At 39.2% G+C, this 27,009-nt stretch overlaps 1 protein-coding gene across 3 annotated transcripts in view; it reads left to right on the plus strand.

The window, feature by feature from the left end:
* Window positions 1-27,009, plus strand: part of LOC131140282 (microtubule-associated serine/threonine-protein kinase 1) — a 61,664-nt gene that overhangs the window by 5,459 nt on the left and 29,196 nt on the right. Inside the window, exons 2-5 of one of the 3 annotated variants that reach the window (XM_058090587.2) lie at window positions 6,561-6,592; window positions 22,809-22,897; window positions 24,531-24,606; window positions 24,852-24,924. In XM_058090587.2, the coding sequence (XP_057946570.2) occupies window positions 6,561-6,592; window positions 22,809-22,897; window positions 24,531-24,606; window positions 24,852-24,924 (270 nt within the window). Of the gene's footprint in view, window positions 1-6,560; window positions 6,593-9,762; window positions 11,012-22,808; window positions 22,898-24,530; window positions 24,607-24,851; window positions 24,925-27,009 lie in introns of those variants that run through there. The other 2 variants (XM_078793324.1, XM_078793325.1) reach the window with 2 other exon arrangements.

A 27,009-nucleotide genomic window follows, 5' to 3' on the forward strand; every position in this document is an offset into this window, starting at 1 on the left:
AGAAGTGATGATATCACTGACCCATCGCCGTCAAGTTACCAAAAGTGAGTTTTGACAAAAATCCAACATAAAATGTGACATGACTCATCACAGATAACATTCTCCCGATATTTTGTCATATAATCCATAATGACTTGCAGGTAGACGCAATTCCACTTCTCGTAATAACATACGTTAGCATACAACCTATTCACATGACGTGAATTTGTTCTCCATTTTATTATTACTGTAACATGCCTTTCAAGGTGAAATGTCTATCAATTTTCCACCAAAAATGTATTTTTTTCCTCTTTTGTCGTGAATCCAGTTCTTTCTTGTACTGAGTCAGCCAGGGTTCCAATCCTTTAGAGACGTAAAGTCTAGAAATGACAAGAATAAACAGATTCCATCTTACAGTGCGTTCGCTCTGTACACTAGTATTATACTCCACAGTCTCTCCACTTTGCTGAAGGGGCCCATTTATTTGCTGCCCTCAACCTCCCTTTGAATAAAATGTGTCTCCTGCACAGATTACCTTTGTGTGGCTTATAGACATATATGTAATAGTACATGTATTCCTAATCAGATTTTTTGGTACGGAACATTTGTAAGTTCTCTCACAGAACATATTGTCTAACTGCCTTGAGCTTCCAAAACAATTATGTCATCCATTCACTTGTCTTCATTAGATGACGGGTAAGTCGTCATGGGCAAGCTGGGCCAGCTGATTTTGGCCGAGAGGCAGGGTAGTGGTTGCCAGCCAATTACAGGACACATACAGACATACAATCATGTACACTCATTTTCACACCTATGGATAATTGGGAGGCAGAGCATGGGGAGAACATGCAAACTCCAACACAGATGTTCCAAACCCAGATCTCCTGAATGTGCAGCAAACATGCTAACCACTTGTCAACCGTACGGCAACTAGTGGGAGTAATGTCTAGTAAAGCCTAATCCAACAGGGATGTAATAGTAAATATACAGGCAGAACATTCTCTGAAGGCTTTGTGAAGTCAATCTCCAAGGTCGGGAACTAGTCCAGTGAAGAATACAGTGATATTTACCGATAGCAACCTGCTGACAACTTTTGGTAGCAGAAACGGAACAGAAGCTATGATTCTGCCCCGGCCTTTAGCACAACAACCTGTTTTCCCATTCCAGTTAATGTTTACTCCTTGGGTTAATATAAACGTAAAAATCACGTCAGTCATGTGTTAAGCAGAAAAAGTTGTTAAATATTTCAATCTGTTTTCGAAGGGTTCCTTTGCAACATGGCAAGGTGACTGAAGAGCAAATTAATTATTTGTAGTTGTTGCACGGATGCTCTACATAATGCATTCATTTGGCCAGGGATGTGTTCGCATGCACGCATCTGTGAGGCTGTTTACAGTTTGTCTTTTTTTTTTTTTTTTTTACTGGAGCTCCGGAAGCTACATTATTTCTGACTAGGTTTACCAAACTTTTGTTTTGCTAATATACACTTTGGAGGAGAGTGTATCCTCAAGTAGTGACCTCTAGTCCAATACAGTGGAACCCGATGTCCGTCCCTCTTATGTTGACAACCCGTCTATGTAGACCAGGGGCCTCAAACTCAATTTACCTGGGGGCCACTGGAGCTAGGGTTTGGGCAAGGCTGGGCCACATCAGGTTTTCCAAAATAAATAAATAAATTAAAAAAAAACGCATTTATTAAAAACAGAAAAATGAAAAAACTTCGCTTTGGTTCCAATTTTCTACAAGAAAAGCTCTGATAAAACATTCCACTGTTCTCAAATATCTTACTTTTTATTTTTCTACACAAAATAAGATGAAAAATAAATAAACAAATCAAGAATAAAGAAAATCAATCAGTAATAAATAAATATAATAATAATAAAACGGCAAATAATAAAAACTTAAGAAACCACATATAGTTGGTGGGTAGACAAATTATTTTTTTCAGATTAAAATGAACAAAGCATTATTAGAGCCCTGTAGACATGACAAAACACGACTATAGTCACATTTATACTCTTTTTATTTACAACATATTGCGCAACTCCAGGGTCTTGAGACACATGCTAACTCGCAAACTGGAGAGCTAGCGACCTAAACGGTAGCCTTCAAGTTATTTCCTTTAAACTTAAATAGCCAAAAACTTACCACTTCCACACGGATAGGGAGGATAACTATTAACAGTTATTTAACCTTTAACATGAACATTAATCAAACGTAATAATTTTTTCTGGGTACATGATACCATACAGCATCCATATCAAACATTAAACTTTCATATCAAGGCGGGGGCCTCAAACTAGTGTCCTGCGGGCCACATTTGGCCCAAAAAAAACTTATCGGTCGATCCCTAGAAGACACCTTATCATCCACCTGAAACAGCAGCACCTGGCCTTATAGTAGTAGTGATGTAATGTCATGATTTTGCTATAATGGTATTCTTCACCAGGTACCTACACTATACAGTATATAGTTATATTCACCCTATGTGTTCCTTCTCATTCGCAACGACTTACAACTCTTCCACTACTGTTGTTTTTCAAGGTCCATTTTACAAGAAAAGCCAATATAGTGTGAAACGGGATGCGAGCAAGTAACATGGCAACAATACATAGCTGCCATTTGGCAGACATCAAGAGGGAGCAGGTGTTGGGGTTTCAGCCATTAACTACTTTCACCACCCCATATTTAAACACACACTCATACACACACGCAAGCACATGCTCTCTGAGACACTCTGGCCGAGCATACTTCCTCTTGATGATGTAACTCATTAGCCATCCCAGTAAAAGCACCCCATGATGGGTGATGTCATTCTCACTTTAAAATTATATTCAAGCAAAAGCACACATGCACAGACTCTCTGTTGGTCATTAATATTTTGCTAGAAGTATGTTTTGAAGTGGTAGGTTTCGATTCAGATCCTAACTATTTTCAATTCTGATTATTTTCAAAGGTCGGGTATTAAAAGTATGCATGTTTTAAATGAGTGTCGTCCCTCTACTTAGGAGTACATGTTTTTGAAAATCTCATTAAAAAACATTTACGCATATCCTGTTTATGTGTTGGAGAGTGAGTGTCTTATGATACAGAGTATACAATGTGTAACAATCATGTTATTGAGCTAACTTGCATATAGAATTTCAAATAAGAGCATCTGGAAAACTTCCTAGCTAGAGAGATGTTCCAGACCTGACCATCCTTATTAATAAATATTATAGTTAGATCATTGAAAACCTGTTTATAACATTCTTAATACAATGCTTAATATTATTTAACATTATTAGAGCCCTCTACACATGGAATAATACCCCTAGAGGCCTAGGTACTTTTACATTCATATACCCGTGACGTATAGGAAGTGATGTCGGGGGTTCAGAGTTGAGTTTACGGCTACATGAGTTGCCTTTGTTTTTGTTAGTGTGTTTTATTCGGCATTATTGTGCCTGTTGTAAAAATTTCAAACCTGCAATAAAAGCCTGTTGTTCTGGCTATCAAGTCTGGTGTGTGTCTCACCGAACATTACAGTAAACTTACTGACATCTAGTAACCAGTGTAGAATACTACATATCTTCATTGTCTGTCTTTATAATTTTTGTTAATTTAGGCATTTTTATGCTTGAAAATGCTTAGATATGCATATTTATTTTCCTTATAATAGGTTGTGTTCAACCACAAAATAGCATGATTTATTCATTTGTATGTTTTTGAAAATAAAAACGTGATAGTGGCAGGGACCTGCTGTACTTCAATTCCAAAAGGTTTGAAGACAATCATCACTTTAGCATGCAATCTTTGTTTGTGATTGCATTATTTATTTAAAAACCAACCCAGATCAAACAGTTATTTTTGAAAATCAAGGCAAAGAAGTTGACGTCGGTGTCTCGTGGTGCCAAAACTAAAATAGGTTGAGTTTGGTTTTTGCGAATGCTTGGTGAGAATTGTTTTGATGTGAGAGCTGCAGCTGTCGAGTCGTGTCTCATCAGCTTGTCTTTGTTCGGGGCCTTTGTAACACTTGTGTTGTTATTGCAAAGACAGAGAGGGAAGAGAGGATATATGAATGCAAGACAGCTCATATGATGAGATAGAAGACCATTTACTATTGGGACCTAATTTGTTCTAATACATTCGTGTTTATTTTCAACATCTGACCTTGATGTTGTAACAGTGTGGAGACTTATTGGATAAAGCAACAACAGATGTGTAAGTCAAGCTTCCCAACACTGACTTTAATATACTTTAATAGGGAATGGATGGTTCAACAAGTGCAATGGAGAAGATGCGTCCCACTGACGCCTAATCACTTTAGGCCGCTGTAACTGCTGTGTCCCGTCCTCGTAAAAAGAACAGCAACTGTTTTAAAATTGACTTTTGCTCCACTAAAGCTGGTGTTTCCTGTCTCTTTGGAGCCCTTGAGTATTGACGACAGATTGGTTGTCATCGGATTAATCTCATAATGGCAAAACTGCACAGGCCTGATTCTCATCCAACATTACAATTATCAGCTCAGATGACTTTACCGTAATATGATTTGGTGTTATGTTTAGAAAGGAAAACAGCCTTTGTCTCAAAGTCATGTAGATTTTATGCTGGGAATTTTTAAAGTGACATATACCGTAGTATGTAGGGATCCCAATTAATACATTAGTGAAATCGGCCCATACCAATATTTTCATAGCCGATTTCAAGCCCAAACAAAGCCAATATGCTTATTTTACCAGAACATGACCAAAAATACTGATATCCACAACTTGCATTTTGTATTTCACAATGCATTTATTTCTACTCTTCTCACATTATTAGCTGAAAAACAGAATTAAAAGCAGGTTTATCCACCTCTGCTGGGTCCCTCCAGCTGCATCCGCTCCCTTCTAAAACGCAGATGCAGCCAAGTCCCTTAAATATCAGATCAAATATCAGTGTGATATTAGTGTGCACAACGTTTCAAGCTCGTCACTTGTCACACCCGTACACAACGAAATTCCTCCTGGGCTAAAACTGCTACATAGTGTCTGCATGTTCCCAAATCCGTACTGAGGTGGTACTCATCTACAAATTTTGCCCACACTCGCAAGTAAAGCGAGTTGGGACCAGGGGCTTTAGCGGGTGCCTGACGGATGATCACATCGAGATCCTTTTTAAAGTGGCAATATTTTTTTGTGGCACATTTTGCAGAGTGGGCTGCACGGTGCGCAAGTGGTTAGCACGCAGGCCTCACAGCTAGGAGACACGAGTTCATTTCCACACTCGGCCATCTCTGTGTGGAGTTTGCATGTTCTTACCTGTGCATGCATGGGTTTTCTCCGGGGACTCCAAAAACATGCTAGGTTAATTGGTGACTCCAAATTGTCCATAGGTATGAATGTGAGTGTGAATGGTTGTTTGTCTACATGATATATGATAAGACAGCTGGGATAGGCTCCAGCATACCCCCTCGACCCTCGTCAAGCTCTCGCCAAAAAAAACAATATTACATTTACATAATGGACTTCTATATCAACTAGCGTTTTTTACCTGAAGACTGGAGCACACGATCTTTAAGGGCAGGGGACTTTTTCCATCTAGGGCTGCATATTGAAAATCAAAAGATGTGTGGGGCCACTTCAATATTTTGAGGTATTTTGTATTATTTTGTAAAAAGGAGCAAAAACTTTACATTTAGATTATATTGGTTATAAGAATCATAGTATTCATTCATTCACTTTCTATACCGCTTATCCTCAGGAGGGTTGCGGGCATGCTGGGGCCTATCCCAGCTGTCTTTGGCCGAGAGGCGGGGTACACCCTGGGCTGGTCACCGGCCAATCACAGGGCACATATAGACAAACAACCATTCACACTCACATTCATACCTATGGACAATTTGGCGTCGCTAAAGCTAAAGCTAAAATGTTGTTCCCAAACATTGTCCTGCAGCACATTGCTTTGCTGTGAGAGATTATCATGTGACCTGTGGGGATGATTAATTTCACTTAATTGGTCCAAATTTATTATTTATGTTCTACAATTGATGTGTCCATCTGTCAATGCCAGCGATGTACTATATGTACAGTATACTGAGAGGCAGAGCAATGAAATGCTCTTCCACTAGGTGGCACAATGTACATAATTAACATGTGTATTCACTATTGCCCTTCATACAGCATTTTATTTCCTAGTCTAGAAAAAAATGCATTGTGTCAATAGAATTTGCAAACACCGCTTTAAAAAGCTTGTTTTCAAAATGCTGGTCTCAATGCTTCCATGAGAAGATGAACGCAAAGCGACCTCTTTCACCTTAACAACTAACAACAACTTCCATCCTTCCAAAAGTTAAATATCAGAAATGGTAATTATATCTGTATAATTAGTTGAATCTACTTCAATTTTTCAATGAGGTGCTGCTCTGTTGAAATAAATGAATGCAATGTAATTTCCTCACTCATTAGAGCACTTACAGTTGCAATCATGCCTCGGCTGCTGCTAATAACATCTTGTCTACAGTATAACACATTATCAGTGTGTTACTGTGATGATGCTCATATGTTTTTAAAAATAAATGATCTAATTTGTATATGTCTTTATGTTTTGTTTGTTGCCAGAAGGATCTTCCACTGCCACGGAAAAGTAGCAGGTAGGTTCTTTTTTTATTCAAACTACTCATTTTTTATATATTGTGTTATAATGCATGCAGAGGCACACATGCATTTTCCAGCATTACAGTTGGGGAAATCCAGGCATATAAGCGGTTAATGGGTCTTTGTAAGTCTATTAATAGATATTTTACTCCTTTTGGACACTTGCATTTGTTCATCTTACAAATATCTCAATATGTGAGTGAATATGCCAGAAGATAATACAGTCCTAGATAGAACCCTTGGATCAACCTAAGGGGAGGTGATTGTGCTTCATTAGCATAAATCAACATAACTGACATTTTTGCAATTTAAATCTCAGTTTCAGTTAAACACGTTGATCTCAACTAATCTTTTTGGACCTTATTACAACTTTTTCAGGGTTATTTAATGAATGGATTAATGCACGTTCCTTCATAATGTCAACTTTAAAGTGAGATATAGAGACATTCTACGACAGCTTTGCAAAGAGACACCATACAGACAGACATGGCATTTCCACTGAGGTGGATTTAGAAGCTTTTGGAATCCTTTTCGATGAAATTTAGAACTGTAAATCTTGGTATAATCCTGACAAAGTTGATTAAAATATTGTTATGTGGTAAAACTACAAAGAACACAATATAGTGGAACCGCAAAGGTTGAAAATGACCCATTAAATTGACACCCATTGTGAAACCTTTATTAACTTACTGGCATTAAGGTTTTGAAAAATCAGTTTTACCTGTCTTCAGGTGTAAAAAGAAACTGACTGGTATTACATGAATAAAACATGTAATACACCCTGGACTGGTAGCCAATCACAGGGCACATATAGACAAACAACCATTCACACTCACATTCATACCTATGGACAATTTGGAGTCACCAATTAACCTAGCATGTTTTTGGAATGTGGGAGGAAACCGGAGTACCCGGAGAAAACCCACACATGAACGGGGAGAACATGCAAACTCCACACAGAGATGGCCGAGGGTGGAATTGAACCCTGGTCTCCTAGCTGTGAGGTTCTGCGCGCTAACCACTATACACCGTACCGCCCCAAAACTAAGATCTTACACTTTATATTAGATAATATTCTTAACTGATGCAAGATGTTACTGCTGCATGGTAAAATCTTTTAACCATATTGTACTGAATAGCCACTTTCTTTGTTACAATAATATCTGGAAATACAGCATGATTTTTTAGTGTCATTTATTAACATTTTGATGGAATTCCAAATTGTACAACATTTGGAGAGAGAAGTGCCGAGGGTCAGAGGCTGCAAAATCAAAGCATGCAGGAGACACCATTTTAAACCAATGAGTCAACATTATCATTGCATCAACATTTTCAAGTCCTTAGATTAATATTTTTCCATTTTTGTTTTATGGTCTTTTTCTTGTTTCATGGTGTTTTTGGAATGCAGTGCAGGTACAATAAAAACAGAGCTACAAGCTGCAAATGGCTCCTGGGGCCACACTTCAGGGAGTTTGACTTCCACTATTATTTTCTGGAACATGTGTGCATGTGTCTCTGTCTATGGTGCTGAAACTCACTGTGCCTATCTCTCGCGCTGGTTTTTCTAACAGTAATTATCTCTCTGAGAGTTGAATCCCTGCTGCTGGATTTTTGCAGCCTCAAAAATTAAACCAAAAATGTCTCCAATGCTGAAATTGCTGACATTGCCAGACAGGATTTGGGGAAGAGTGTAATTCTCTCACATTGCTGACATTATCATCATTTGGGGGTGTTGAAATTCTTTAAATCTTTCCTACAGACATGAATACATTTAATTACTGAACACTGTTATCTGCCTGTTATTCATGTAAATTGTTATAAGCAGAGGGTGCTGGCAATTTAAGATGGTTTAATGATAATGCATGGCTAAATAGAAAAAGAGAGTGTGTGTGTATGTGTGTGTCACTCAGTATTCTTCAAACACCTGCAGGGCAGGGATGTTGTCTGGTAACAAGAGCGTCAGTCTATGCCCACACTGTGCATTTCAGTGCATTAATTACTGCCATGCTAAGTTTTACTGCATGTGCATGTCCTTGGCCTGTTGTGTTCTTCTGTGGTTTTTGACCCCCATATGGAGAGGGAAGAGCTGTTGCTGCTGCAGATACAATAAGGAACATGCCTGAGCTTGCTTGGTCCTCCAGTGGCTGGAGGTCAAGTCTCACTGGACTATTATTTCGTCTTGACCCACAGACATGCAAATATTGAGCATGAGAACATTTTTTTATCATATCATACCACCCACCCCCTGCCCCACCAAGGCACCATCAACCCCCATCTCTTCCTCATCATGTATATTTCATCCATTCAGACTTGTACATTAGAAACGGCATCCATTATTCAATTAGTCCTCTTGGCATCACTGTGTAGCTGTCGGCCCGTGTCAGCTTTAACGTTTGGTAGGTTTTGTTAAAGCTTAAAAGGGGGGAGGGTATATAGCAGTGCTCGTCCTGTCTGACATTTCACTGGGACTGGAAGAATGGCTTCTTTTGAGGGGGATATATTGTGTCAAAGTTTCACATGAAGAGGTTTTCCGTGGTTTCAGATAATTTTTTGTGACGTCAGTACAATCCAGACTTCTTTATATGGGCTGCAGATAGCCAGCATTAAGTAAACTCGATCCTACGTATCTGGAAGTTCTCAGGAGTGACCAATCACAGTGGAGTGGACATGCCTGAAGGTGGGCTGTGGGTCGAATAAATTAAACAGACTGTTCGGGTCGGAAGCAGGAAATCCATGGAAATGCTGCACAAATAGGTGCAGAATCTGAAAGATCTAGAAAGCTTTCTGTGTAGGTTATATAGAAGACCACAACTCATTACAAAGGGCAAAACATTTGCATAATGGGTCCTCTTTAAAGAGTCTTATCTTAAAATGTAAATGAATAAAAATGAATTGAATGTGAGTGTGAATGGTTGTTTGTCTATACTATGTGCCCTGTGATTGGCTGGCGACCAGTCCAGGGTGTACCCCGCCTCTCGCCCGAAGACAGCTCGGATAGGCTCCAGCACCCCCGCGACCCTTGTGAGGAAAAAGCGGTAGAAAATGAATGAATGAATAAATAAATAAATTACAATAAATAAATAAATTAAAATGTAGGTGCTTACATTTTTGGAATGGCATTCATCATCTGTGTATTATAACAAGTTAATATGATCAAGCTAGCAATGAAGGTAATTGGGTCATACATATGACTATGAAGCCCTCTAAAAAACATCTAACAGCGTTTTATCATTTGATATACATACTGTGATCATACAAGAAGTATATTGATAATAAAATGTAATACTTACAGTATCTGGCTGTATTTTGATAAAACATTACCGAAACTCTTATGTCAAATGATCCTGTAGCCTACACATTAGTGTTGTGCAATGTTGTGTAAACAAAGAATAATATGAGTGTAAAGGTGACCATAGGGTTGTTATTTCATGTGTACAGGGCTCTAATGATGGTAAAAACTGTATTGAAAAAGTCATTAATGGGGATTTCTATGCTCCAACTATGAAAATATTCAGTTTATTAATATTGAATATTGAATCCGGAAATTCACTTAGGTCTTGAACCAGTTCACGGCTGTAATTTGTCGTAGAATTATCCAGCTTTGTGTGGCTTCTTCATAACAACATGCTTACCGTCCTTTTTTTTTTTTTGGTGCAGTCCTAGTGTTCCATTATGGCTCTATTTTAGAAGAACATGTTTCAAAAATGATATCTGTGCATACTGTATAATGCCATGTTGATCACTTGCACAAGCAATTTGGCTTCATTAATTCATGTCCAATTCATCTGGCTGCTAATCAGAAGTACACCGACTCCCACCTGGGGTCTCATTTATTTCAAAAAAAAAAAAAAAGTGCCACCCACTTCTCTTGCAAGTCAAATTCTGCACAATAACACATGTTCCCCCTGAACTTCCCCACCCCCTCCTCAAATGAGTCTTTGCTCTGCTGCTCTGTCATGTCTCACATCCACTCTCACATCTCCCATCTATACGATATGTGTTTGCACCCCCCCCACCCTTTTCCCTCCTCCCTCTGCTCTTCTCCGTCTGTCGGTCTCCAACTCGCCCCCTCCTCCCCCCTTTGTCCTCCCTCCCTGCACTCTTCCTGCCTTGGCACATGATCCATGAGCACACAAACCTAAGAAGGGATGCAGCCCTTGCTTGTCTAACGTGTCCTTACTCTGCCTGCTGACATCTCCAAATATCATGCTCTTCATTTACCTCCCTCCTGCACATTGGAGAATGTGTGTGTGTGTTGAGCAGACATACTGGCGTGGACTGTAGTGCTTGCCTCTTGACTGCCTGTGTGTGTGTGTATGTGTGTGTGTGTGTGTTTGTGCGTACGCTCAGCTGCGCTCATGTTCACCTGCCAACACAACCTCTCCTGATAGCGACATGTTTCGACGCACAAAAAGGTAACAACATGTCTCTTTGTGACCGCCGCCGCCACCACCGCCGTCGGGCTGTCTTACGTTCATTAGCATGTACGCTCCGTGTGTCAACTCTTGTGTATGTGTGTGTGTTTTTTTTTTTCCGCTGATGTTTCCGTTGTCCCTGCCAGCTATCGTGCTGTCTCACAGTTGTCGCCCTGTCTCCATTTAGCTCCAACAATATGGTGTGTGTGTGTGTCATTTGTGTGTAAGGGCTTTCTTAATTTACAAACACAATGCATCTATATACCAAGCTATGTGTGTGTTATTGTTTTTATATCTTTGTGGGTCCCAGATAGACACCAACTGGAGCAAACGACCCTTTTGGGAGTAAAAACTTAAAGGTTAGGATTTTTACTTCTGGGCGTTTGGTTCAAGGTCAGCTGTGATGGTTAAGGGGAGGGGCCAAAAGACTGTCGGTAAATAGGTCATGAAGGTGTCGTCTTAGACATGAATACTTGTTGGTGCGTATGCTATGGTCAGAGTCAGTGTCCTGTTAAGTGATATAAGTGGGTGTTGTGGCCAAGGTATGCTTGGCAGTTGTCTTGTGTGTTTGTGTGTGTGCATGTGTGTGTTTGTGTGTGTGTGTGAGAGCAAGCTAGCATGATTGGCAATGTCCAGGGAGTGCTTGTGTAGTGGAGAGCCAACAGTGGGCAGTGCAGTGCTGAGAGTGCTGTCTGCCTGGCACCATTCCTGGCTTTTCTTCTCCCTCTGTGCCACTCGTTATCCGGCCCCCCCTCTCCCCTCCCCTCTACTTTTTTTTTTTTTTTTTAGCCTGAACCCTCAGCTTCCATTGTTTTTGTCTCTCATCCACTCTATTCTTGAATTTGTGTCCCTGAAGTCCACCATCTGTCTCCCATCTTTCCATTTCATCATCTCTATGGAGTGCTTGCCAGAGTAGCTCTATTAGTGTGTTTGTTGTTAGATGGTAGTCATCTCTATGGGAATATTATTTTTTTATACATTTTTTTATACACACCATCCAGTTACATCTGCAACATCTTATGTGATTCAATACAATAGCTGCCTTTTAGAAGATAATGCTTAAATATGTATTTATTTAATATGTTTATTATTGTGGTTGGAGTGGAAAAATATGGCAGTTTAGTTAGCACATCCAAACCCCTTTTCCGAGTTTGCAAGTTCTCCACCTGCTTGTGTGGGTTCTCTCCCGGTGCTCTGGCTTCCTCACACATGTAAGTTTAATTAGTTGCTTTATTTATTACTTCTTTATTGTTATTTGTGCCATGCTGACCCCGCGTATGCTCAAAAAAAAAAAACATTGCCGATTTGTGCCAATCCCATATCTCCTGATGAAGTGAACGGATAACTTTTCTTATAGATATAGGTGTCTTACCACTGAGTAAGTTTATCCATAATCAGAACAATAAAGGTCCAAGTTGTATTTCTGTGTGTCTTTGCCACGGAGGCACAACAGCAAACCAGGACTGGTGTTTAATGTCAGCTGACTGATGTCATATGACAGCGAGAAAGTGATGTTTATGACACATGCCTACCTTCTCAATTGACATAATGGTCACCTTGATATACAGTATCAGTTGGAAGGTGCCTGGTAGAATACATTGTGCTCATCTGCGATTTCTAGTAAAACTAAGGACATATTAAGTGCAGTTGTAACTAAAGTGAGTATTTCCATGAGTGGAAACAAGAATGAGCTGCTTAACATACAGCAACAAACATACAAATATAGCGACTTTATCAAACACAGCATAGATAAAAGATGAGAGGAAATGGAAAGATGGCCATATGGGGGGGGGATTCAGGGATACAGTAAATGAGTGGTATTAAGGTAGAAGAAAAAGTAATTATGTTAATCATTATTATCCATCATCTTTTTTAAAGGTGGAATTTTTTTGGTAGAGCTCAAGCATTGAATGATGGGGGGGTGATGTGGGGGTCTTACTATTACCCTTACCCCTCCGGTTAATCAGGGGTCTCAAACACACGGCCCGCAGGACACTAGTTTGAGGCCCCCGCCTTGATATGAAAGTTTAATGTTTGATATGGATGCTGTATGTCAAGTCAAGTCAAGTTTATTTATATAGCCCTTAATCACAAAAGAGCCTCAAAGGGCTTAACAAGCAGGCAACAGTAGAAGACAGACAATAGACGACAGACGACATCCCCTGATCTGAACCCCCATCAGGGCAAGGAAAAACTCAAAAACCCATTAGGGAAAAAGAAACCTTGAGAAGGGACCGCAGATGGGGGAATCCCCCTTCTAGGATGACCAGGCTGCAATGGATGTGGAGAGGTTTACATGTGACAGTTAAATAAAAACATAGAGTATAATAGTCCAGGTCCAAGATGTGATGCCATTAGGACAATTGGGCAGCCGTGGGTCTTGAGATGATCACTATCCCTCTGCTGCAGCGCCTCCAAGGTAGGCCACGTCCGATGTCCAATTTCGTCAAGGCAGACTTCCAAAACAGCCTCTCCTGGACCCGCCCCCTCAGCCGGAGGGGCGGTATGGGAGAGAGAAGGAGCGGCAGTCAAAGCAGGCGGGGAATATTTTTAACAAAACGCTAAAGTATAGAAATGAGTCTTAAGTCGGGACTTGAACATTTCTACTGAGGTAGCAGCTCTAATATTAACAGGTAGATCATTCCACAACGTTGGGGCCCGAATGGAAAAGGCTCTAGAGCCTGCATACTTCTTTCTGGCTCTCGGGATAGTCAAAAGACCGGCGTGTTGTGAGCGTAGGTTTCTAGACGGAGCATAGGGTACAATTAGGTCCACCAGATAAAAAGGTGCCAACCCGTGTAATATTTTGTAAACCAGAAGCAGTACCTTAAAGTCACATCTTAAGTGAACTGGGAGCCAGTGCAGGTTGGCTAGTATTGGTGAAATATGGTCACACTTACGTGTCCTTGTAAGAAGTCGCGCTGCAGCATTTTGTACTAACTGTAAGCTTTTGAGACTCGCCATTGGAAGACCAGAAAGCAGTACATTACAGTAGTCAAGGCGAGACGTGACAAATGCATGGACTAGGGTCTCTGCATCAGAAGTTGATAGAATAGGTCGTATCTTTGCAATATTGCGAAGATGAAAAAATGCTGTTTTAGTAACATTCTTAATGTGTTTATGAAAGGATAAAGTCGGGTCCAATATCACACCCAGATTTTTTACAGAGTCACTTTGGGAAATTATACTATTATCAAAACTCAGAGTGGTGTCCTTAAACAGGCGGCTCTGTTTAGCAGGGCCGATAATCACCATCTCAGTTTTATCAGAGTTCAGGAGTAAAAAGTTACAGGACATCCAATGTTTAATATCAATGAGGCAAGCCTCCAAATTAGAGCAGTCGTGCGGGTCAGTTAACTTTAGTGGGACATAAAGCTGAGTGTCATCAGCATAAGAGTGAAAGCTAATCTTATGTTTGCGAATGATGTCGCCAAGCGGTAACATGTAAATGTTAAATAAAAGAGGGCCGAGCACTGAACCTTGTGGAACTCCACAAGTGACATCACAGAACTCTGAAGTCATATCATCACAGACGACACGATGCGTCCGATCCTCAAGATAAGATTTAAACCAAGAGAGTACCGGACCAGTAACACCAACATATGTTTGAAGGCGTTCCAGTAAGATAGAGTGATCGACAGTGTCGAAAGCAGCACTGAGATCAAGTAATAACAATATTGTAGATGTGTCACAGTCCATAGAAAGAAGAAGATCATTTGTCACTTTTGCAAGGGCTGATTCAGTGGAATGGTTTCCCCTGAAACCAGACTGAAAAGGTTCAAAAAGATCACCCAAAGCCATGTGGTCATTGAGCTGTTGTGCTACAATTCTTTCAAGGATCTTGGACAGAAATGGGAGGTTAGACACCGGCCTATAGTGGGAAATACTCCCGGTATCATGTACCCAGAAAAAATTATTATGTTTGATTAATGTTCATGTTAAAGGTTAAATAACTGTTAATAGTTATCCTCCCTATCCGTGTGGAAGTGGTAAGTTTTTGGCTATTTAAGTTTAAAGGAAATAACTTGAAGGCTACCGTTTAGGTCGCTAGCTCTCTAGTTTGCGAGTTAGCATGTGTCTCAAGACCCTGCAGTTGCGCAATATGTTGTAAATAAAGAGTATAAATGTGACTATAGTCGTGTTTTGTCATGTCTACAGGGCTCTAATAATGCTTTGTTCGTTTTAATCTGAAAAAAATAATTTGTCTACCCACCAACTATATGTGGTTATTATTTGCCGTTTTATTATTATTATTATTATATTTATTTATTTATTACTGATTGATTTTCTTTATTCTTGATTTGTTTATTTATTTTGCATCTTATTTTGTGTAGAAAAATAAAAAGTAAGATATTTGAGAACAGTGGAATGTTTTATCAGAGCTTTTCTTGTAGAAAATTGGAACCAAAGCAAAGTTTATTCATTTTTCTGTTTTTAATAAATGGGTTTTTTGTTTTTTTTTTGGAAAACCTGATGCGGCCCAGCCTTGCCCAGACCCTAGCTCCAGTGGCCCCCAAGTAAATTGAGTTTGAGACCCCTGGGTTAATTGTTTAGGAAGGGTGAATTCTTTAGGTGGTCTTACATCATATCCACTGTGGCTATGCTTGCAAAATATATCCATCAATGCTTGTATCATCCAACAGAAAATACTACAGAGATGGGAATTAATATGAGCATCATTACATCTGCATATTTAGAAGTTGGTGTTTATATCTCTTAAAATAGCCAACTACAATAAATGTACTTTCTTATTCTTAAGTAAATGTAAAAAAAGGTAAATTTACTCAATTGAAGCCACTAAATAGACCTAATGATGTCCATGAGCTCTTATATTGGCTGTCATTTCAATGTGCAGGCCAGGGATTGAATTCAAATAGTAATTTGTCAGTTATTGCAAGTCATCCTGAATGCAGCATATTCATTCCACTCCACACTCGTCTCTATGGCTGCCAAGATGCTGCAGAGATGAACCAAATTGTCTCGTCACCCTGCTTGAAAGGGGATTAACACAGTCAATAAGAGTTCACCGCCAGGCCACCACAAACGTCTGCACAAAATCTCATCTGAATCCGTTTTATGCCCGTTCAGATGTTTCAGTCTGACTAACATCGCCATTCCTAAAGAGCTTATAATGGCTGTTTTCCTGGCTGCTGGTGAGATAATGTTTTGTGCACACTGCCAAACAGGCTTAGCTAAAAGAAAGACCGTTAAAAAAAAGAGACAGACAGAAAGCATGAGGCAGAAGAGCGAGGAAAAAGAGAGGTGGGTTGAAAGGCGCAGCTGGGGGGGGGACGACATCTCAGCCTACATTTAAGAGAAGCCCACTGAGGTTAACTGTGCCCATGATTATACCCTCTCAGTCTATTTACTTGTCTCTATTCTTGCTATTTTACAGTTGTTTACATGTTGACACAGTAACACAGAACCAGGAGGTTTCCCCCCCCCTGCTTTTCACAGTCAACAGCGTGTAGTATTTTAATTATTACGCTCAAAAAATATATATATAACACTTTTTCATGAGCTGAGCTCAAAGATGCTGGCATGACAGGGACCAAGCCTTGCGCCGTAATTGGCTGCAGGTAGCAGTGGTTGGCTGCTGGCCGCATTGGGAACCCTTTTACCTTAGTGGCGCTGGTCTTGTGTTTATGTGTGTAAACACTGTGTTATACTTGTATGCCAAATTGTATGCTGAGGTTTTTTTTTTAACAGTCCCACACTGTGATCCTTCATTTTAGGAGATTGTTCTACCTAATTCTATTGTTATACCCCTCCTTCATCGTCCAATCATCTTGTCCTGTCACCACTTGTATAGTATTTTGTATAGGTATGGATGGATGATTGCACAATTTTGCTTGTACTCCTGTATAATTGATAACAATAAAGGCCCGTTCAAGATAGAAATAGTACTTTTTTAGTATTTTAGTACTGAGTGGAAAACCATGAGTAGATTTGTGTCAAATCAAAATCAAATCAACTTTATTTGTATAGCACTTTTCCTGCAAAGACATGCAACACAAAGTGCTTTACAGAATTAAAAACAATTACCACAATTAAAAGGAAAAACAAATACTAAGAAAGCCCATACCAGACACCCACCCACACGCACACACACAATCACACAATCACACACAGTAGGGAGACATGGCATGGCACTGAGAATCAAGGAAACGCCACCTTTGGGTCCGTCCACACTGGGGACCAGCACCCGGGCCCCCCGATTCCGACAGACGGGCGGACCCCCACATTAAAGGGAGGAACCCCCAGCCAGCCGTGTCGAAGGGACCCAAGGATGGTTAAAAGCTAAAGACTAAAAGCATAAAATAGGACTAAAAAGATAAAAACAAAAGAAAAGTTTAAAAATATTAGTTAAAAGCCTGATTAAAAAAAAGTGTGTCAAAGGTCTTCCCCTGACCCACAAAGGGAATTGCAGCATTTTATTTTAACCTAATGCATGAACATATGTTGTACATGCTTCTTGTTACACGCATATGACGGTAGGATCTTACATGTATATTGCATTGCCGCTCCCTTTATGACAGCCGCTGTACTGGTATGGCAAAGCACTGCAGCATCAAACATGGAAACTATGGAAACTCTTCTGCTCCTGTTGTTTGTATGTCGCTACCATCTGTTGTTGACTGGTAGTCAGGCTGAGCCCAACCATCACACACTGTGCTTGTCTTTGATCGTCTTACACTGAAACGCATGCGATTGCAGATGCTGCTGTCAAAACCATACTTTATAATTGGTCGTTAATTATGAATTTGGGTTGGATTGGTTAGAATTACAATTGGCCATATTACAATTAGTTACAAATTGGCTGCAATTGTGGACACAGTTGCGGATGTTATATTCAACATCTACAGCATTGGTTTCAAACACATGGCCCTCGGGCCAAATGTGGCCCGCAGGACACTAGTTTGAGGCCCCCGCCTTGATATGAAAGTTTAATGTTGGATATGGATGCTGTATGGTATCATGTACCCAGAAAAAATTATTACGTTTGATTAATGTTCATGTTAAAGGTTAAATAACTGTTAATAGTTATCCTCACTATCCGTGTGGAAGTGGTAAGTTTTTGGCTATTTAAGTTTAAAGGAAATAACTTGAAGGCTACCGTTTTGGTCGCTAGCTCTCTAGTTTGCGAGTTAGCATGTGTCTCAAGACCCTGCAGTTGCGCAATATGTTATAAATAAAAAGAGTATAAATGTGACTATAGTCGTGTTTTGTCATGTCTACAGGGCTCTAATAATGCTTTGTTCATTTTAATCTGAAAAAAATAATTTGTCTACCCACCAACTATATGTGGTTTCTTAAGTTTTTATTAATTGCCGTTTTATTATTATTTTTATATTTATTTATTTATTACTGACTGATTGATTTTCTTTATTCTTGATTTGTTTATTTATTTTTCATCTTATTTTGTGTAGAAAAATAAAAAGTAAGATATTTGAGAACAGTGGAATGTTTTATCAGAGCTTTTCTTTTTTTAATAAATGTGTTTTTTGGGTTTTTTTTTTTTTTTTTGGAAAACCTGATGCGGCCCAGTCTCACCCAGACCCGAGCTCCAGTGGCCCCCAAGTAAATTGAGTTTGAGACCCCTGATCTACAGTGTAGCCCTCTAAAGGGGTCCCATTTTCTGATTTTTATTTTCCACCCCAGTTCCCAAACGTGTAAATATGCACTCACCTTTAAGAGGACATGAGGGACTGGCAAAGAGAGCGGGAGAGACGTCACCTGACAGGAAGTGTGTGTAATAGATCGATGGCGTAGCCATCAGGAAGTGTGTGGCGTCCTCTGTGCCCTGTGAGTCAGCAGTATATCAGCTTAGTGACTTGACTTTTTCCATTTCCTTTAATGGATCTTATGTTAATCCACTTGAATCTGTGGGTGATGTCCGATCTTAATCGGTATTTTAATTCCCTCTTTGTCTCGGTTCATTTTATTGAAATAAATGATGAATGACTCTCTTATATACGGTATATACTTCTATTATATATACTAACAAAAGATGGGAGTGTCAAAGGTTAAGTCTGCAGTAATGACTCTTACAGAAGCTTTGACGAGCAATTATCCTCCCTGCAGGCGATGGGGATGGCATCAGTATAGTAATATGGAAGTGGCTGTGGTTAGCATGTTGGCCACACAGTCAGGAGATCAGGAAGACGTGGGTCGAATCTCCGCTTGGGCATCTTGTGAAAAGATAGCACTTTTTAAGTGGTGGCTTTCAAGACTTCTGAAATAATGGGAATTTTAGTTGACTTTGCACAAGTTGGTTTCTGTTCTTTTACTTTTAGCTCTGCAATATTTGTGAGCTCGGGCTTTACCAGAAGAGGACGTCTTTATTTGGTAGATTTCTCCTACTCTTCTTTGTAGACTTGCACTTAAAGCAGCACTGTGTAGGTGTTTGATGTTAAAAGACCAGCTTCAAAATGATGGTGATTGGACACTAACGTATATAAGCTTCTATGTTGTCACCATGGTAATTTAATGGAGATTTTAATTTGTAATTTTAATGGAGAGCCTCTTATGTTGAATTTGTGACATCACTAGTGAAATTTTGTGCGTGCATTTTTAAACCGTGCTAGTTTTGCATATACATTCATTGCCATTTTTATTTTAAAAATACTGTTGTTGGTTTTAGTATTAATATTATTAATAATAATGAGTCCCATGCTGGTCAATTCCTGAATAGTTTGGATTTCAACATTTTTTTTCCCATGGTAAGTCATAGAAATCCAATGTCAAAATGGAATCCGGTGCCCAAAATAAGCATTCACTCATTAGTGATTCTGTCTGTTGAGAAGAATGGATTGCATTTTGTTTTCAGAGTTGGGACACCATAGACAGATTCTGGCCAGGGAATCTTTTAATCATCTTTATTATGTGTATATTATGTGTTTGTTCATGCACACTGAACGATAAAGCACTATGCTTCCTGCACTGATGAGGTGTTCAAGGGCACTCCGTATTTGGGAGTGTCAGAAAAATAAGCTTTCAGACTGTACGGTTCCAAAATAATCAATCAAACATTCAAAATAGTGTCAAAACCTTGATAAGGAAAATACCTGTAATATTCTCATTTATTCAGGTCATCGTATTTGATCACGACTGGACTGGACTGGACCAAACTATTTATTCTCTAATAGATCAGAGCTGTCCTATCTAGTCTTAATGGTGTGTCCCACCTAGTCTTTGAGCATGAACTGATGAATCCTGGTCACATGAGAGGCAAAACGTCTTTTAAGATACCCTTAACAGTCCACTTGGAAGGTGAGAAACACGATTGAATTCAGGAAATAAGTCATCGGAAAGTAAGAAGGTCACATCAGTTGCAATAAAATTGTAAAGTAAAGGTTCCAATTGAACATAGGTTTCAAAGGGAGCAGTTTAGAAGAGACGCATTATAGAAAGTGAGCTGGGTCGGCGTTTGTAATGATGATTGTATTATTGACAGACTCTCACCGTCCACTCTTTAAAATTAAGTTTGTAACGAACTAGAATGAAACAGCATCTGAGTGTCTCCTCCGTACCCTCCCTTCCTCCCTCCACTCCACTCATTCTTTATAAAAGGCTCACATATTTAGGAAAGGAATAATTGGATTTTCATTCTTTCTTATATGTTGGATTCATGATTCTCCACTTTGCTAATGTTATGATTGTATTTATACTTAATTGTGTGTCACTTTTTTTTACTTCTTACACGTCACAATTTTAAAAAGTCTGTCTAAACTTTGAAAACAAGACGCAATGTGTGTGGTCACAGTGTTTTTGAATAAATGCATAGATAGATACATAGATAGACTTTCTTTATTGTCACAATAACACAGCAGTGAAATTGCCAATGAAATGTTGTTGCCTGGCTCCCGTGTAATAATACATAATAAATAGTAATGTAGAGAATAAATAGATTACGTCAAATATGAACAATGTACAGTATAAACAGTAATTTGTACAAATAATTTAAATAATTTAGAATAAATAACAATAATTTAAAGTTTTTGTTGTGCGTGTGGGCAGGTAGAGGGGCTTATTTGGCATTGAGCAGTCTGATGGCCAGGGGGAAGTAGCTGTCTCTAAACCTGGTTGTTCTACAGCCGATGCTGCAGAGCCTTCTCCCCGACGCCAGACGAGAAAACAGTCCATGCTGGGGGTGTGTGGGGTCAGAGTAGATCCGACAGGTTCTTGATACGCAGCGGGTGCATGCCATAAGAACACATGGTTCACTTTTGGTACTTTTTTAGGTCATGCACGGCAAACTGCAGTTCTGTGTTGGCGCATTTTCTGAATTATTTTCATCAATCATATGTGCTTTAATGTTGGAAAAGAGCCAACAGCTGCAAGAAAAATTAGTGTAGATTAGTGGGTGGCATAGGTGTGAATTTAGAGTCATAATGCTAATACATTAATCACTGAAAACGATGCAGCAACATGATTGGCTAAAGGACATCAGCCTGCCTATGCTGTAATGACTCACAGCTACTTGTTGGTTCACATTTAGGCCTCCTGTAGAAGAGCTGATTGATGAATCGGCTTTAAAAAAAAAAAATACACTGGAGCGTGATGCCCGACTGGGGTCTGCTTCAGTGATTCAGCCTTTCAATGTCAGCAAATGTAAATGTGCATTTGTGAGACTTGGGGTTAAGTATGGAGTGGAATGAGAAATTGTGTGTGCTGCATGTGTCAATAGCAATGAAAGGAGTCATTTTTTTCGGTCTTGCCCCTTCCCACTATCTCCACCCACCCCAACTCCCCCCATCTTCCAGCCTCACATCTAGAGCTAATGCATTTCCCTTAAATATTTCAGTACACCGCTCTCTCGTTCTGCAAGGGTGAACACACTCTCCCTCCATCGGAGTCACAGAGGCGGCACTGCCACTGCTAAAATTCTGCAAGGGGCCTGATGTTTCGCTGCGCTACAACAAGCAAGACTCAGAATAAAAGAGCGTTAAGGTCTTGGGAGAGCTGTGAGACAAGGATATAGATTATATAGATACAGGCTTTGGGTGAGTCATGTGAGCTATATTAAGAAATATGTGATTTACTTCCCAACACCATTCTGAGTGATGCAAAATGGAGGAAAGTTGGATTTAAAAAATGGTCTGTTTTAATTTATTCTGCCAGGCATGCCCACTCCGCTGTGATTGGCCCCATTTAGCTTGTACAGCTTGTACCTGGGCACGCCCATTGAAGGAAGTCAGGCTGGATGGAGCGAGTGATTTCTCATAAGGCTCATTGTGATGTCACAGTGATCGGATGTGAGAAAAAAAACTCTCTGAAACTGAGAATTCAGTTTTGCAAACCTTAATATCTGAAGCTTTAAAATGAGAATACAACATTCTAACAACATTTATAGGTCAGAAAAGTGGATCTTCAAGATTTTCAAAATCTTACAAATTAAACGCTTTGAATGCACAGCGTCATCATCACAATTACCTATTTGTTCATCTAACGCACGCAGAACAGATAACGTTTCTTCTGCTCGGTACTACATACCTACTGTTGCTGTTCACATGAGGCATTCAATGCCATTATGTAAATCTCAGTGTTTGCCACTAATGTAGTCAAGATGTTTTTTTAAAATCTTTATTCACGTGTACCCCACTATGGTAACTTGGGTCGTACATTGTACCTGTATTGTCACAGACTTACTAATTATTTCCGACTTACAATGAGATGTTTTGGGGACCAAAAATCAACACTGTGACCTCTGAATTGTACATACGTAGGACTCCACTATACACTATAAGTATGTTGTTATGCTGTCAAACATGAATAATTCCTATTTATGTTCCAGTTGCAGAACAAGTAACAGGAAAAGCCTCATCCTGACCAGTACGTCACCCACCCTGCCAAGGCCACACTCTCCACTGCCTGGACACATAGGTCAGTATAAAAAAAAATTCTACAATTACACCACCAAAGAAGGCGATTCCGGGATACCACTGCAACAAAAATAGATGCTCTTCTCTTCTTTACAGCCAGTGTACCATCATATTGATTCTGATAATGTCATTCTGAGATAAAACTAGCATTTCTGACTTGATTTGGTATCAGATAGAACTGATTGCATTTGACTATGTGCTTTCGGTCCTTGTACAGCTGGAGCATTAAGTCAAGTCTCTTCTGTGTGAACGTTGGCCTCCACCATGGCTGTCCTTTGTCACTGGTTTAGTTCATTCCGCTTTTTCCTCACGAGGGTCGCGGGGGGTGCTGGAGCCTATCCATTTTATGAACAGAATTTAAAGGCACAGCCAAAGCGTTCATGGTATTCACTTTGCAGGCTTTAGGATCTCATCTCTGCTATTTGCGGATGATGAGGTCCTGATGGCATTATCAAGATGTGACCTTCAGCGTTCACTGGGGCCGTTTACAGTTGCGTGTGAAGCTTCTGGGATGAGACTCAGCACCTCTGAATTTGAGGCCATTATTTTTTTGCCACATAATGTTTCAGATCTTCAAAAAATAATAATATTAGTCCATAACACCTGAACACAAAAACAGTTTTTTTTAATGAAACTTTATTGGAGTTAAAAAAAAATCCAAAAATCCAAACCTACATGGCTTGTGTGAAAAAGTTATTGCCACCCTTCGCAGCAACTGCAATCAAGCATTTGCGCTAACTTGCAATGAGTCCCACTGTGTTGTGGAGGAATTTTGGTCCACTCGTCTTTGCAGAATTGTTGTAATTCAGCCACATTTTCCAGCATGAACCAAGTCTTGGTTCATGGTGTATTCATGGTGTATTTTGGATCATTGTCCTGCTGCAGAACCCAAGTTGGTATCAGTTGGAGGTCACAAACAGATGGCTCTGCATTTTCCTTCAGGATTTATGATAGACAGCATTAATGGTTTAATTTATCACAGCAAGTCTTCCATATCTTGAAGTAGCAAAACAGCCCCAGACCATCACACTACCACCACCATATTTTACTGTTGGTATGATATTCTTCTCTTTCTGTGGCGTTATTTTTACACCAGATGTAATAGCACACACACCTTTCAAAAAGTTCAATATTTGTCTCATCAAACCATAAGAGTATTTTCCCAAGGTCTAGGGTGGAGCATCAAGATGTTTTCGGTCAAAATTGAGCGGTGGTGTGGAACTCTGCTATGCAAGCCATATTTGCCCAGTGTCTTTTTTATGGTGGTCTCATGAACACTGACCTTAACTGAGGCAAGTGAGGTCTATAGTTCTGTGGATGTGGTTGTGGGGTCTTTTGTGACCTCTTGGATGAGTTGTCACTGCGCTCTTGGGGTAATTTTGGTTTTGAGGCCATATTGTAACGAGGTGACTGTAGAAGCTAGTGCTTCTGTAGACACGGAGGGCAAACCAATCTGCACTGATATCACGTTGTAACGTCATATGCTCACGTTACATCACTAATGCTGTATTATTTTGCAGTATAGTTTATATTTATTTATTTTTAACCCAGAAACCACAAATTTTCAGGGATCCTCTGCTTGTTTTCCACCTCAAAACTCACAATGTACTTTCCATTTTTGCGTATGTTACTAGGAAGCAGCCCATTGGATAGCCCCCGCAATTTCTCCCCAAGTGGACCTGCTCACTTCTCCTTCGCTTCTTCTAGAAGGTATGCATCTCTGTTTTTGTTGTTGGGGGTTAAAAGGTTACATGTGTAGCAAGAAGCAGTTGTGTGAAATTGTTGATAGGATTATTTTTTTCCATACTGGAGGGGAAATGCACTCTTTGCATATGCAACCGTGTCTTGCTTCCATGCCCCTAATGTGTGTGTGCATTACATGGGTTGTTTGAAGTTATGAAGAAAAATCTTTTTACAGTACATCGTGATTTTTTACGCTTGTTTTTCTTCCTCAGGCCTGATGGTCGTAGATGGTCTCTGGCTTCCCTTCCTTCCTCGGGATATGGCACCAATACACCGAGTTCGACGGTAAGTGTTATTGTCGAAGAAATACTGAAATATATTTTTAAAAAATATTTTTTTTCAATTTCTAACCATATGAGATCCCAAGATTTGGTGTCTTTTGCATGAATATGTACTTCCTTCATAGAATTATGTGTGCATAGGATGGTTTGAATTTTCCTGATCCCCTTGTGTTTCTTCTTTCTCACATCGAAATGTTTTCACGGCACACAATCAGTCCCGTCCATACACAAAGACACTTTTAACAGAAAAAAAAGCAAAGACAAAACCCTTTATCTTTAGACAAGAAATTATTGACCTGATTTGTCTGCAGATAATCGCTGAAAAAAAGAGGACCAAAGATAATTGAAATAAATTGTGTCTTGCGGTCACAGATTGCTCCAGTAATTGTTTCCCTACATCTCGCCGTGTCCCCACAGGAGGAGATAGTTGATTGAGGGAGAGGTCACAAAGGTGATTAGAAGCCTATTCAAGCTGAAATGGTTTGCTTTTGTAATATTTAAGAGATTTAGCTTAGTTTGGTTTCTTCGGGATGTTATTGTATTTCTGTATTTCTTCAGGTTGTAAAGATTTATGATCCATCATGATGAACTAGCACACAAGGCTAATCTTGCAGTCTATACATGCTCCTGCCCACCTCACCTCCATCACCATGCTTTCCAATTTCATTCCATCGGCTTTTATAACTCTGCTGCTTCTTACCTATAAGAGCCATTATTTGCCTGGTTAGCTGGAGCTTTGGCCTTGCATATTGATCAGAGGAGATGAAAGGTGTGTGTGTGTGTGTGTGTGTGTGTGTGTATGGAGGTGTCCTACATCTTCTTCAAGTGCATGCATAAAACCTTCAAAAACAGGACGTTACAGGGCATGGCAGTGCAATTATTGGAATATATAGAGCACTTTGCTGGGTAAATGTACAAATATTTTACTAACATTACCAACTGGGCAATATTAGGACTGTTCTGGTTATTGACCTTATTGATTAGCATTCTGGCCTTGCCGTCAGGAGTTTGAAGGTTTGTGCATGTGCCACGACAATATGCATTTTAGGTTCATTGGAGATTCTAACTTGTTCATACGTGTCAGTAATGTCATTGTGATGGTTGTTTGTATATGTGTCCTGTGATTGGCTGGCGATCAGTCCGGGGTTTGTTCCGCCTCTCCTCCGAAGTCCTGCTTGTCCTCCTATAGAAAACAGATGTGTGGATGCTTCTGTAATAAGTACTTGGTCATTTGAATACTATGCTCAGTGCAGTTATTGAAGATTACAATACTTCAAAGATGTTTATTATATAGCCATACTTGTAATGTTATGATATTACATTACCATTATTTTGATGCTATTTTATAAAAAATGACATTAAATTAAAAAAAAAATGAATTTAATAGCATTTTGTTTGTTTGTTGATTGAGCAAAAATATTTCCATTAGGGAATGACAGTTGTTCTTTTTTATGGCACTGACTTATGCGATTAAAGCTTTTTAATCAAATTAAAATTAGGAATAATAACACGTTATAATATTAACAACAAATAACTACAATGTATTAAATTAATGTTAATATCTTTGTAAATAGTCATTTAATACATACTGTCATTAATTTATTTGTATAGAAAATGACATTGCTTTTTTTAACTGAAGTAATGCTTTCAAAATGTTGAATTATCGGTATACTTTTTTAGCATTATATGCTTCTCTTTTATTATATGTTTTTTAAATAAGCATTTCAATTAAGTAAGCTATTCAGGGTTTATTGATGACTGGGAGTGTGTATTTTTATTTTATTTTATTTTATTTTATTTTATTTTATTTTATTTTATTTTATTTTATTTTATTTTATTTTATTTTATTTTATGTGGTTTATTTATGACGAAATTATTTTTTATGTATTAAACCCAATTTGCTTGTTTTGTTTTATTGTATAGGATCTCCTTCAAGGATTCATTCTCAATAGACCTATCATTTACTTCTGTTGCTGTTAGCTCATTGATGCTTAACACCATATTTAAACAATATAGGTTGAAGGCAAATAAACAAAAGCGTGGGGATGAAACCTCACAATTAAATTGAGAAAGTGAGCACTGCGTGAAA

This window comes from Doryrhamphus excisus, linkage group LG9, assembly GCF_037039965.1.
Source record: "Doryrhamphus excisus strain RoL-2023G ecotype Guam linkage group LG9, RoL_Dexc_Guam_v1.1, whole genome shotgun sequence".
NCBI classification, from domain to species: domain Eukaryota; kingdom Metazoa; phylum Chordata; class Actinopteri; order Syngnathiformes; family Syngnathidae; genus Doryrhamphus; species Doryrhamphus excisus.